The sequence below is a fragment of the Bufo bufo genome, chromosome 9, assembly GCF_905171765.1.
Source record: "Bufo bufo chromosome 9, aBufBuf1.1, whole genome shotgun sequence".
Classification (NCBI taxonomy): Eukaryota; Metazoa; Chordata; class Amphibia; order Anura; family Bufonidae; genus Bufo; species Bufo bufo.
In genome coordinates this window covers 181,063,491-181,078,631 of record NC_053397.1, presented here as the reverse complement: position 1 = coordinate 181,078,631, position 15,141 = coordinate 181,063,491, and the positions used below count along the sequence as shown (strand labels likewise).

General features: G+C 42.3%; 1 protein-coding gene across 2 annotated transcripts in view; it reads left to right on the top strand.

The window, feature by feature from the left end:
• LOC120979189 (protein Wnt-7a) overlaps positions 1–15,141 on the top strand; it is a 77,679-nt gene that overhangs the window by 16,011 nt on the left and 46,527 nt on the right. For both annotated transcript variants that reach the window (XM_040407774.1, XM_040407773.1), the window contains exon 3: positions 9,738–9,964. In XM_040407774.1, coding sequence (XP_040263708.1) covers positions 9,738–9,964 — 227 coding nt within the window. The remainder of the gene's footprint in view (positions 1–9,737; positions 9,965–15,141) is intronic.

The following is a 15,141-nucleotide window of genomic DNA, read 5'->3' as shown; positions in this document are numbered from 1 at the left end:
AAATCATTGATTATTCTTTCCATTAGTTTGAAGTATTTATCCTCTACCCAAATAGGTATATTCCTAAGGACATAGAGGAATTGGGGTAGAATTACCATTTTAACCAGTGACACTCGGTCAGCTCTGGATAAGGGAAGCCTCAACCAAATCCCTATTTTTGCCCTAGTTTTTGTTATCAATGGGGTCAGATTAAGATGTACAGAATTTTCAACCTTGGGAGATATCGTCATACCTAAGTATTGAAAAGTATTAACAACATCTAACTGGGTTATCAAGGACTCTTGAGACACCAGGTTTATTGGCATCAGGATAGTCTTTGACCAGTTTATATCCAGGCCTGATACCTCACCAAATAGTTTAACCATCCGAATAATTCTTGGGACAGTTATCTCTGTATTATCTTCAAAGAAAAGGACATAATCCGCGTATAGAGAAATACGATTTTCCTCTCCCAGTGTTCCAAATCCTTTAATTTGTACATCCTGCCTAATAGCCAAGGCCAGGGGCTCAATATAAATATCAAATAGGAGTGGGGATAATGGGCAACCCTGACGGGTACCTCTATCTAGATCGATACTGGCAGTAAGGCTCCCATTGATACTCAACTTGGCCGTAGGGGATCTGTAGAGTGTTTTAATCATGTTTATAAATCTCTCCCCAAAGCCCATCCTCGCCAAAACCCTCCATAGGAACCGCCACTCCACCCTGTCAAAGGCCTTAGAGGCATCTAAAGACAGGATGGAGCGAGCAGCCCCCCAGGAGCCTGTATATTGGAAAAAAGCCGATGGAGAATATGTTGTGTGCCTTTGTTTGGAATAAAACCGTTCTGGTCCGGGTGGACAATGGAGGAGATAACCCCAGAAAGTCTTGTGGCCAGGATCCTCGCCAGGAGTTTTACATCCGCGTTCAACAGCGAGATCGGTCTATAGGATCCCAAATCTATGGGGTCCTTACCTTTTTTTGGAATTAATATTATTACGGCCTCCATCATTGAATCCGGCAGGTTCCCGTCCTCCACCGATTCAGCAATGACCTCCAACAATCTAGGAAAAACATCCTCTTTATATCTACCATAGAATTCATATGGGAGTCCGTCTGAACCGGAGGTGGAGTTACCCGAACATAGCTTGATTGCACCTTCCAGCTCCTGAATAGAGAGATCGGCCTCGAGAACCTTCCTTTGAGCCGGGGTTATAGTAGGAAAGACTATACCATCAAGATAAGAGTCCATTAATTCATCCGTAATCTTACAATCGGCTCTGTAAAGATCTGAAAAGTAATCAAGGAAAGCCTTCTCTATGGAGTCTTGTCCCCTAACCATCCTCCCATTGGCCAATCGTATATTATCTATGTTCTTTTTGAATTCCTGACTTGAGATCACCCTAGATAGAAGTCTCCCCGGTCGCCCCGATTCAGTAAAATATTTTAGCCTTTTGAAGAATAAACTCTGAAGAAGTCAGAGCATGCTTGTGCAGTCTTCTGCATATTTTCCCTATTTTTTTCTGTCCTATTTATATAGAAAGATTGTGTGGCTGAGGAGGCTTGTTCTTTAAAAAATTTCGCATTTTTCCCGTACTCCTTTCTCAGATTTGCAATATGACTGACCATTATACCCCTCATATAGGCCTTAAAGGTATCCCATACCATTTGGATTTTAGTTGACCCATAATTAGTTACCCAAAATTGGTTTATTTCCTTTTGTATTATTTCATGATTCTTTATTAGTGATAGCCAGTGAGGATTTAGTCTGAAAGGTGACCTCCCTATTTGTATGTCCTGGGACGGGCAAAAGTCTCGTACTTCATTCGTGTTACATATTGTGCATATTTTTTATTAACCAATGCATGATCTATTCTGGACATGGATCTACCTGATTTACTAATACATGAGAAGACCCTTCTCCCCTGACCTAGACCTCCCCAGACGTCCTCGAAGCAGAAACGTGCCAGGGGTCCCCCCTGGCCTCGGAGCAGAAACGTGCCAGGGGGGACCCCTGAGCAGGCGCGTCTCCCTCCGCCCCCATAGCAACCCTATCTACTGTTTGATTAATAACACATTTGAAATCCCCAATAATCAATGTGGGGCATTCTGGCCATTTTTTAATAAATGTTAGCAGGGAATTAAGCACTGAGAAAGAAAATGGAGGTGGAATATAAACAAATGCCAGAATGCACATCTTCCCGGCCAACTGGGGGCATTAAGGGGACTGGGTGTGTATAGTTATACTTTGGGCAGAGTTAGAGGCGTGACCTAGTATGAAAAGAATATATATATACATATTGTAAACCTATTCACAAGATGTTTTTTATTTGCACATGTTTATATTTGTATGTGTGGTTTGGGTGTGGGGGGGGGGGGGGGGCAGGTACATCCTTTGCACAGGGGCCCTTTGCTGCCTGTATCCGTCCCTGGTACAGCCATAGGGAAGGGAATAAGAAGGGAGAGACATTGTCAGCTAGAAAACGTCTGAGTGTCATCCTTTGCCATGTTGCCAACCACCATACCACATTATCTGGGAAGAGAAATTGCACTTTGTATGAACTGCTGCTGGATGTGCTGCTATTTGTCTTTAGCACTCAGTAAAGAAAGACTTTCTTTGTTAAATAATCTCTGCCTTGTTCCGTCATGACACCTATTCACTGCACCGAACCCTGGGGAGAAACGTCCTGAGGCAGTACACTGTGACACAGTATTTGGGCCTCTACCAGTCCCATCCTCTGCACTGACTCCTTAGGAGCTCACTGCATCAGGAGCGGTAACGTGTCCTCTTTAAAGGTATTGTCCGCTTTATTTATATTGAAGACCTATCCTGAGGTTAGATCATCAATATCAGAATGGCGAGGGTACATCTCCCGGTACCCCTGCCAATCAGCTGTTTGAAGAGAAAGTATCGCTCGTACAAGCGCTGCCTTCTCTTCATTGTTTACCTGCTCGCCATTGCAACCGCAGAGGTGAGCAGGTGTAACTACATCTCAGACCTCTCATTCACTTCTATTGGATGGCTCCTTCCTGTTTAGGTGAGGTGTAATTACACCTAATCACTTTTGCGGTTGTGATGGCGAGCAGATAAACAATGAAGAGAAAGCAGCACTCGTACAAGCATTGCTTTATCTTCAAACAGCTGATTGGCAGGGGTACCAGGAGTCGGCCCCCTGCTGATCTGATATTGAGGACCTGTCCTCAGGATAGATCATCAATATAAGTAAAGCGGACAACCCCTTTAACCCCTTCATAATATGTGACGTACATGTACTGTGGATGTTATCTCTTTAAAGATGCCATATGTGCCATGCAGCATGCACCAAGGGCTAATGTCTGCGATCAGTGAAAACGCTGATCGCAGACTTTTAACCCCTCAAATTCAATTCCATGGTCATTTGTGACCACGGCATCTGAAGCAGCTTTCTCCAGGAACGCTGCCCTCCTGGGGCCCGAACGGCTTCCTCACACTGAGATTGAGGAAGCAGTTCATTAGTGGTGATAAGACAGAGCGTGTATGAGACTACCATGTCTATTGCAGGTTTATTTCAATGTAGGCATGCAGGTTAGCAGTACTGCATTGGAATATAACGAGTTTCCAATACACTCAGCAACCTCCAGCACTCAGCAACTACCAGAATCCACCTTTCACTTCTATGGGAATTATAGCCAAGAACAGCCAAGTAAGTGTGCATGCTGAGAGTTGTAGTTTCACAACAGCTGGAGTGCCGAAGGTTGCTGATCCCTGCACTAATGTACTAAATAACATTAGTGTATGAAAGAAGCAATCTAATGATAGGTCCCCTGGGGGGCTTAAAAAACTTTGGAAAAATCTAAAAAATATTTGTGAGTGTCAGTGTGTGCAAGTACATACCCTTTACGGGTAACACATCCAGTTGTCCTGTTATTCATATACATCTAGCAGGAATATGATAGGTATGGCACAACATAGAATCCTAAGAGGAAATGCTCCAGAATTGTCATTTTGTGTGGAGTAATATTATTTCCTAAAACAGACATGTTAGGAGTGGTGACAGGTCCTCTTTAAAGAGGTCGTCCCATTACAACTTAAACGCTATCCAAAGGATAGGGTATAGTTTTTATGCTTTTTTCAAAGGATTGAGGATAAGTTTGTGATTGGCGGGGATCTGACTGCTGGGGTCCATGATGACCATGAGAATGGAGGCCTGGGTTCCTCCATTTGACTGTTGCAAAAAGAACTCTATGGCTTTGCCAGATATAGCCGAGTTCAAGCACTTGGCTATGTCCGGCAGCCCCATAGAGGTGAATGCAGTGACAGTGTGCATGAATGTATTCCGCTCCAGTCAAACAGGTTAACACGGGCCCCCACCTTTGCGGTCAGTGGGGCCCCAGGAGTTAGACCTTTGCCGATTTGATACTTATCCTCTATCCTGTGGGTAGGGAACACATTGCTGTAATCAGACAACCCTTTTAAACCCAATCATATTTGCACTATGCCTTAGGCCTCATTCACATGTCCTTGTTGACCTCTGTGACAAGATGATCAGTGGTTCATCTATGAAGATGTTCTGTGTTTGGTCCATGTGTCCGTTTTTTGCCCTTGTCATCCATATTCCATAGACACTGCCAGGCTGAAAATTAATTTCCAGAGCATCTTCTACCGATGGTCCATGAAGACCACTGAGCAACCACACATGTCATTTGTGTTGTGTCTGTGGTTTACACGGACCTATAGGCTATAAAGTGCTTGAGGGATCCATAATCATGGTTAAAAATGGGGCATGCTTTTGTAGTATACAACTGACTGATGGTCTGTGGAAAACCATTGATGTGAGTACACACATTAAAGTCAATGAGTACATGTGCTGTGCGTGGAGATGGACAGCACACGTCCATCCTTCACTGACATGTGAAAGAGTCCTTAGAACAGGGGTGGCCAACCTGCAGCTCTCGAGCCGCTGTCCGCTCTTTGCCTCTAGTGCAGCTCGAGAGGTGGAGCCGGGAAGCAATCAGGCCGGCACACTCTCCACCCCATGCTCAGATCTTCTTTCCTGATCGGGCACCGTTGCTACTCTGCAGCTCCAGCTGGCTCTCCACTATGCCCTGATGCGCACAGTGTCAGAACGTAGTATGTGGAGACGCGCACTATGACCTGACACTACGCATCAGGTCACAGTGGAGAGCATGTCAGACCTGCAGAGTACCAGGTGCCCGATGAGGCGCCCGGTGCCCGATCAGGAGAGGTAGGCCATTTTTTTTTAAATTATAGAACTGAGCATGGGGGTCTGATCTAAGCATGGGAGGTTCTGATCTGAGCATTGGGGAATCTGATCTGAGCATGGGGGGGGGGTCCTGATCTCAGTATGGGGTGTCTGATCTGAGCATGGAATGTCTGATCTATGCATGGGGGGTCTTATCTGAGCAATGGGGGCCTGATCTCAGCATGGGGGTCTGATCTGAGCATCAGGGTCTGGTCTGAGCATGGGGGGGCTAATCTGAGCATGGGGGTTCTAATCTGAGCATGAGGGTCAGATCTGCGCATGGGGGGGTCATATCTGCGCATGGGGGGTCTGAAATTAGCATGGGGGTATGATCTGAGCATGGGAGGAGATCTGAGCAGGGGGGTAGATCTGAGCACTGAGGGTCTGACACTGGGAGTCTGATTTGTGTTGTCTGATCTGAGCAATTGGGGGTCTGATTTAGGAGTCTGATCTGAGGTCTGATGAAAAAAAAAAATCTTTTCTTCTCTGCTAATGAAAAATAAGAAAAAAATATTTTTCTAGGTGCATCTTATAGGACGAAAAATACGGTGACTTGTGTCTAAATGTATAGCTTGTGGCTCCTGGTAGTCATACTTTTTTTTAGAAGAAAACTGTAGTCATGGTTTGGTTTTGTATTTTGAGCCTAAGGACTCCCTGGTTAATGATTACTAGAGGAATCTCTATCTCTGACTAGTTTCCTCCTTTATCATCTTCTTCCTTTATAGTTCTAACATTATTATTACTATTATTATTATTCTTTGTTATTTTCTGGTCACGGTTCTCCACCCTTTCAGGCTTTCATTGGAGAATATGTAGATATGTAATTTTCTTAGTTTTTTATTTTGAGCCTCTGGACTCCCTGGTCAAGGATTACTAGAGGAATCTCCATCTCTGACTAGTTTTCTCTGTTATCATCTTTTTACTTTATAGTTGTGACATTATTACTATTATTATTTTTTGTTATTTTTGGTCATGTTTCTCCACTCTCTCAGGCTTTCATTGGAGAATATGTAGACATGTCATTTTCTTAGTTTTGTATTTAGACAGCTGCACGGCATAGCTTCTGTTGTTCGGCCCGCTCTATCATTTCTATTATTCCTGGATACAATAAGTCTGTTCACAGAGGTTGTATTCTCAGCATCTCGGCAGCTCATCTTCAGTGTAGGCAGACAATGGCACCCTACAACTTGCTGTTTTTGATGTAGGTCACATGCAGTTTTCAACATTCGCTCTTTTTCTGTATGGTAAGGAGTTTAGCTTCTCTGTGTGTCTTTTATGTGTGCACCGTCTAGCACAAAATCCATTTTATGTCTGTGAACAATTTCACAGCAGCAGTTTCGCTTTTGCAACCTACTGAATGCAATCCCGCATAGTGATACCCAGTACCACGTCTTCTCATTGCTCCAGTAGATGCATTTATTTCACCCACCCAAGTGTTTCTCTTGTTCCTTTGTTAGACTTTGACTATTGTGCTTTGAAATGACTGCTCCATACATAGCTCATGTCATAACATGTCATCATTATAGCAGAAAGACACTGGTTGTATGTGGTTATCAGTTACTCAGTCCTTTCATCTGCTCTTAGGGATCTACAGCAAATTTCGGTCGTGTTATAAGACCCAGAGAAGCAGCATTCATCCAGCATGCTGACCACAGTGTCTAGGGGCTGTGTATCAGCAAAAGGGAGATGGAACCAAAGTTCAGAAGACAGCTGTGGAAGTTTTTGGAGCCAGCACAGTGAAAGGTCCTACATTGGTTGTATCTAAACTCCATGCATGGTAGGGACCTTGAGAAGATAAAGTCACGTGGGTTTGAAGCAGCTGCAGGATGTACCAGAAGGGTAATTTCTACATTCCGTGCTCGCTGGTAATAAACATTACTAATATAAAAAATAATAGTAACCAGCTCAAACCATGGTGTTTAGCTTAAGACGAATTGTCACTTTGAAATCGAAGCTGTGACTGTCACGTGACCCTGTGACATCAGAAGATCCCTACCATGCATGGAGTTTAGACATACCTCTCTACATTGTAGTAGACAGATGGGTAGATTTTTAAAACTGGTGTAAAGGAAAACTGGTAACCCATCAGATCCCACCTTTAATTTATCTGAGCTCCTTTGAAAAATTAAAGATGGAACTTAATTGGTTGCTATGTGTGACTAAAACAGTTTTCCTTTACAGCAGTTTGATAAATCTCCCTGAGGGAGTCTGTTGTGTGTCCTGGAGAGAGCGATAGAAACAGAGGTTTCTAAAGACCTACTGTAGGTGGAGAAAGTTAGCCACCAGGTGTGTCCTGCTCAATTTAGAGAGAGAGAACTGTGCAGAGTGTGAGAACTGTGCAGAAGGCTGCAAGCTGAAGTCACATTACAGAGCCAAACCACAACCCCAGTACCAGCCCCATAACAGAGGAGTGGGCTACAAGAGGGACTCACTCAAGGTGAGTCCAAGTCATTAAACAGGTTTTCCTGGAAATAATATTGATTATCTGTCCACAGGATTGATCATCAGGGATCTGACACACAGGACCTCTGCCAATCAGCTGTTAGGAAAGGCCAGGCTTTCTGTGATCACTGCAGCCTCTTCTGGGAGCCTGCTGGTGATCACGGTAGCTCTCTGGAACAGCTGAACGGCAGGGATCCCAGGGCTCGGACCCCCACCAATGTGATATCGAGGACCTATCCTGAGGATAGGGCATTACTATCATTTCCTGGATAACCCCTTTAAGCTAAAAGGGCACCTGGTGTAAGGACTCTTGAACGGTCTCTGATAGAAGAATGTTAACTGCTTTGCATTGCTGCGGTTGACCCTGACAACTGAATATTGTTTCTAGAGACTGGTCACATATAGAAGTTTAAGAGGCATTCAGGTTGTGTGCTGGTTGCACTGGTAACGTTATTTGTATCAGAATGTTATTCTGTAATGAATGGCAGATTGTATCACCTTCCTTAGTGTCATTGTCCCCATCCTCCTGCAACGTTACAGTGTGACGGGGGTGGCAACCCATGGGAAGAATACTGTGGCCATAAGCCACTGCTTGGTCCTGGGCCTAAATTGCTTGTATCTCTGTGAATAAAATGCTCACAGGTGTCATAGTGCTCATGCATGCTGCAAAGCTTTGGCTAAAATTTGAGCTTAAAATGTAGGCGTACCATGGTAAAAGCACCGCAGACCGGATGGAGAAGGAGCGGAGTATGGGAGTGGTAGTTACTCTGGCTGTAACAGTCAATCACAGTGGCAATCCTCACACCGATGCTTCCTATAGCCAGGACAGTGAAAGGAGGGCATACCCTTTCTTCCCTCGGGGCACACCCTGATGTTGGGGGTCGTGCTTGATGGTAATTGGGGTAGTTGATGTTGTAGGTTTAGTGCGGGTGCAAGGTAGAAGGTTCAGAGCACTTCAAATGTATGCACATATGCCATGATAAAAACCCATATCCTATATCCTGCAGGAAATGGCTAAATTACCATATAACACAAGGGGACAGTGAATAGTGGCTGTCAAAAATTAGGACATGTCCTATTTTTTCACAGCCAGACAGACCCCGTTTTTAACGGCCATTACACAGAAATGTACCCTTCTAACTGACGTTAAAAATGGGTACACTAGTAGAAAATGGCCTTTTAGAGGTTAAAATAATTTAAAAAATACCCAGCGTGATTACGTCACCATGAACATGATCGCTGAGAGATCCTTCAGCATCAAGAGAAGTTCAACTGCTTCTTCACATGCAAATTGATGAGATGAGTAGTTTTAGTTTTGGCATAAAAAACCCTCTGCATATTGTTAATGCTGGGAGGCACTATGGGGGACATTATTAATGCTGGGAGGCACTATGGGGGACATTATTAATGCTGGGAGGCACTATGGGGGACATTATTAATGCTGGGAGGCACTATGGGGGACATTATTAATGCTGGGAGGCACTATGGGGGACATTATTAATGCTGGGAGGCACTATGGTGGACATTATTATTGCTGAGAGGCACTATAGGGGACATTATTTATGCTTGGTACCACTATGGGGGACATTATTAATGCTGGGAGGCACTATAGGGGACATTATGTATACCACAGGGGTTGAGTTTTAAATAAACCAATGAAAATCTATGAAAAACCAATGGAAAAATGGTTGAGAAATGGCCATGAAAAACAGACAGTGTGTCCGTTTTTCATGGGCATTTTTTTTTTTTTACTATTTTGTGAATGTAGCATAAGATGGAATCATTCTTTAAGCAATACTCTACTTCCAAAGCTTACATTGATCTTCAGAAACGTTATAGGTTTATATGCATTTTCATAAAAATCTGAAAATAACTATACTCAATAAAGCAGGAGATATTATCTCTTGCATAGACTGTAGTACATTGTACATTTCATATATCCATACATACACTCTCTATTTTATTTTAAATAAGCAGATTTTCTAGTTCTGTGTAGACAGAGATGGGATTGATTTCATCAGACCATGTAACTGATGATACTAATGTTACTTCTTCTCCTGTCTCCTATAATAGAGGCTTCTCTTCTGTGGTGGCACTGGGGGCCAGCGTGATCTGCAGTAAGATTCCAGGCCTGGCACCCAGACAGAGGACTATCTGTCTCAACAGACCTGATGCTATCATTGTGATCGGAGAAGGAGCGCAGATGGGGATCAATGAGTGTCAGTTTCAGTTCAGACATGGACGGTGGAACTGTTCTGCCCTGGGAGAAAGAACAGTGTTTGGGAAAGAGCTGAAAGTGGGTATGTTACCAATGACTTGATACTGTACAGTTCAATCATTTTATCTGTTGTAGTCCCATCACCTGCTAAACTGGGTCACAAACTGTGGATCAGAATCTCTGCAGAACATGTATCAAAGTCTGTTCTTTGTGTTCCATTTGCAATTTAATAGGTTTGTTTTCTTTTTGCTTTGTAAGATTCTCTGTAGAGACTTTAGAATGGGAAATGTCAATTAACTAACAATTGTTTTTGTTTATTTTATTGTTTATTTTATATATATATATATATATATATATATATAGATATACTAAGCCAGTCTTACTTTGGATGGTGCCAAGAGCAGCACCACTATGTTGTACTGTCATATAGTATGCAAATAATGCCTCATTCACACGTCTATAAACACAGAACAGGTGCAGATCTTTCCCTTATACCTTATGTCTGTGGAAGCTCCAGTCCTGGTTTTGGGTCACAGTCACGGATGGAAATCACTGACCAAAACACTGATGGGTGAATGAGGCTTAGCTATGGTACTATACTATGATATGTGTTTTACGGGATGGTACTCATCAAATACAGCACTCAAATAATACCAACATAGAATGACCAAATAACACATTCATACATGAAGTGATCTGGTAACAGGGCTAAACAATGTCAAAATAATGTTGCTTAAAGCATGGCGTGTCAGGCCTTCAGCGGTGCACCTCTGGCAGAGACATCTGATGCACCCTAATGCGACTGGACAGAATCTATATACACATATAGTCATACAGTCTACTACTGTATGGGTGCTATATATTGGATATCTTCATAAAGAGCCTGGTCTAGAGAGCTTCTTGTATGGACGAATATGTCTGTGAACACAGAGACCCTGAAATCCCTCCAATGAACAACAGTCCTGAAAATCACTGGAAAACCAATGTCACCGCTCACCAGTCAGTGAAACACTGATGAAACCACTGATGTATTTAACAATGGCCGGTCTTAGTAAATTCCCTGGATGATTGAACACCACAACATTCTATTGCAGTGGCATAATGTGAGTAGCCAGCACCCAGTGCAAGCCAAGTGTTGCACCCCACCTAACCTGTGACATGTGATCCCTGGGTCCACTAGAGGAGGTGGCATAGCTGCTTCCTCCATTCACTGCCTAGCGCTAATTGAGCACTATACATGGAGGCAAAGGAGAAGGCAGAAACAGTAATCAGCTGCTTCTGTCTTCTACTCGGGATACCTGACAGCTCGAGACCTAACCTTCTCCTGCTTCTCCCCAACAGCGCAAAATAAATATTCACTGTGCTGCACAAAATGCTTCTTCTGCAGTTCTTCTATATACTATCAGGAAGGACCTTTAATGATGTCATTACAGGTCCTGCACCTGGACCGTCCTAATCTCTGAACTACACCATTGTCAGCGCAGTTCCTTTACTCTTCAGAGGGTTCAGGACCTATGAAGACGTCATCCCAGGTCCTTTAGCTTGCTAAGCCTCAGAACTGCACTAATAATTCAAAGTTTGCATAATTAGTGCAGTTATTGTTCAGTCATGTCAGGTGGCCCCCTGACAGAGCCGCCCACCAGGATGGATATTGTCTTGACAGTGCCCTGGCGGACAGATTTCCCCTGGCAATTTGCCACCCTGGGCAACCACCTCTCTGGCCACCTCCATGCTGCGTCACTGTTCTATTGGGTGCACCCTGTGGCCAGATGCCCACCGATCAGATACTGATGTTCTATCCTATGGACAGTAGGGATCCCTAAAAAATAAGTTGATCTTTGTGTAGGCCCTAATGATCAGCTGTAAGCTCTGGAACCGGGAAGTGTTTAATTCCCTGCAGCGTCGCTACAGGAGAAATGGAGCATTACACAGTTTCTATACAAATCAAAGAACTGTCTATGTAATATGTGTACAGGACAGATCCTCCAGAAAGAGATGCCATCTATAGCCACTCTCTGCTTCAGATAATTGATGAAAATCCTAAATGAGAGACTCCCCACTATTTAATCAGAATGATATATATATATATATATATATATATATATATACGCAATTAGTTTTCTAAATCAGACAATCCTTATTTATTACCTGTGTATTCAGTATTCTGATATTCTGAAGATAAGCAACATTTTAAGTATCCTGTCCATTGATATTCATCTGCATAAGGGTCCATTCACACGTCTGTAATTTGGGTCCGCATTCGTTCTGCAATTTGCGGACCCATTCACTTTCAATGGGGCTGGAACGGATGCAAATTCACATTTCCTGGATCCGCATCTGCATTTTTGGGATCCGCATCCGTTTTTTCGGGATCCGTTTTTTCGGGATCCGTTTTTTCGGGATCCGCAATTTCGTTCCTGAAAAAAATAGAACATGTCCTATTCTTGTCCGCAATTGCGGACCAGAAAAGTCATTTTCTATTAGTGCCTGTGATGTGCGGATCCGCAAATTGCGGATCGCACATTGCAGGTGTCCATGTTTTGCGGATCCGCAAAACACTTACGGACGTGTGAATGGACCCTTAATGTACTGCATGCTGCTCCTTATTATCCATATTTGATCATACATGAATTTACATACAACAACAGAATGACATATTTAGCTTCTTTTCCCTGGCAATTTGTCATGCATTTTCTTTCATGTTAATATGCCTCTGAATGTCTCAATTCATCCATCTCTATAGAAAACTGTTCCACGGTTTTATTGTCACCAGCCCTTTATCCTATACTAAACTTTCATGGTTTTACAAAAGTTATTATCAAACCCCATTAGACACGTTAAAGATGCTGTGAGGCCTGGCTGTCTGCATGTTTTTAATAGCGAAAAGGTATAGCAATGTACCCTGCCTTTTTTTTCACAATTTACCTAATTTATTTTACACAATTAGGTATTTTTGGAAAAACTTCCAAATTATTTGAACATTTTTTAAAAAGATGAAAAAATTTAAAATGGAAGGTATACTATGGGTGCACTATGTTACTAACATTTTAATATGAAGCTTTATTAAATTAATACTATTTAATGTAATATTTGATGTGATATTAATATAGAATTAATAATTTCTCCGGGTATAAAACTCCAAATTATGTAAACATTTCTTTAGAAATATTGAAAAATAAAAAATGGCTATACTATAATATTATCATTTTAATATGAAACTTTACTGAATTAGTACTATTTAATGTAATATTTAATGTGATATTAATAATAAATTTATAATTAATTTCTTCTGGAATAAAATTCAATATACTAATTAGAAAAACACTAAACACTGGACAACATAAAGCTGCCTATTCAAAATGTGAATTATATTGTTTTTGTACAAAATTGTAAGAATTGTTTTATCATATTTTTAAATTTTTAAATTTTTGGTTTAGTTTTGTTAAATATTTAGAAATTTTAAAATGTTGGGTTTATCCAAGCCTTTTCAGCATTTCCAGAGGAGAAGACAGGGTTGGCTGATTAGGTCACTGGTGACCCGGGGTTAGTTGACATTCAATAGGTTCTAAATAAAGCCAGGCATCAAAAGGTAAAAGAAAATTACTTGAAAGTGAATTTCCAAATTTGAGAAACTCAACAAAGACTGATCTGAAAACATCACCCCTCTAACTAGTTTCTTATCCAACTTATTATCATTTTAAACATGATGACATATATGAATGGGGAAAAGGGACTCTTGCATGCTGTTGTATAAAGATGTGTTCTCCAGCCTAAATTTTTTTTTTATCTTTTCATTTAAAGAAGGCTGAAGAGCGTATAGAGAGGGGCCTAGCTGTCAATTTCTCACAATGTTCAATGAAGCAGAATGAATGGTGAAATTCACTATTCCTGTAGGCTTTCACATCTTCCCGTTTCAGAAGTCAATGTGAAAAATTCTTGTGTTTTGAATTATTTTTGCTTTTCATAAATTAGAATTTTTTTTAACAAATGTTCTTTGCCCTGATTGGCACTATTTTTCTTTCTGCTAACAACCTTGGCTAGCCCAGACAGGCAGGGCTGCCATCAGGTCAGTCCTAGTGGTACTGCAATATAGGGCACAGACATAAGTCTAATACAAAGGGTTCTGTCACTTACCAGCCAGGGCTGCCTGCTGCTGCTGGAAATCTCACACAGTAGGGCACATATAGCTTGACCTAGAGGACATAGCTTCACTGAGCCATTTCCTTTAACCTAAACAATCTATATGGTCAACAGTTAGTGCCTGCCATTGTCTCCTCCTTCTGACTTTAATTGCCCCCCCCCTCTTTTCCTGTCCATGCAACCTTTTCCTAACAGAATGCCTACCACTTTCTGTGTCCCATTTCCCTTCCCAATGGAGCTTTTGCCACCTTCTGTGCTGCAGCCGCCCTCTGTGAGTACTTGCCCCAAAAGACTCTCTGCCACATTGTTTCCATTGTCCCCAACAGACTTCTTGTCACTTCTTCTCCATATAATGCCTACCATCTTCTATGCCCACCTTCTCCTCCACAGATCACCTGCCATCTTCTATGCACCCAGCTACAAAAGAGCCTCTGCCATCTTCTGTGCCCCCTTCCCCCAACAGAGCTCCAGCTACTTCTGTCTCCACTGTTCTCTAAACCCACAGGAATTCTACCACTTTCTGCTCCCCACTTCCATAACAAATCCCCTGCTACCTTTTGTCATCCATGCCCCTTCCTCACTGAGACCCTGGACCCCTCATCATCTTCTCAGTCCCTTCCTCTCTATTACCCCTATTATTTTCTTTGCCTCCCTTAATACTAACAGAGTCAATGTCACCTTTTTTGCTTCCATGTTCCTGACCTTCCCTGACTGAGCACTTGAAGGACACGGCTTTGCTTACTCGGATCCCTTCCCCCTCCTAGTGTTTTTACTTATCCTCTTGACAATGGGCAATGGCAGGGATCTGTTCAATGAGGCCCTAAACCTCACTCCTTGTAATCACTTGGTAGCTTACAACAACATAGCTGGAAAACTCTCTGGAACTATGCTAATTGGTATTTCAGACAGTTGGGAACGTCTTCCAAATTGGTGTTGTGCCAGGGACTCTTTGGACATTTTTGTAGATGTCTCCAAGATCTATCTGAGGATGATTTCACACATAGATTATTACAGAGAAATCTCTGAATTTGATGCCCCTTCCACATTCTGCAAATGGATTTTGACAGACTTAAAAATGTTGATTATTTGCAGGCTGGTTTTGCTCTGGAAGGACTATTG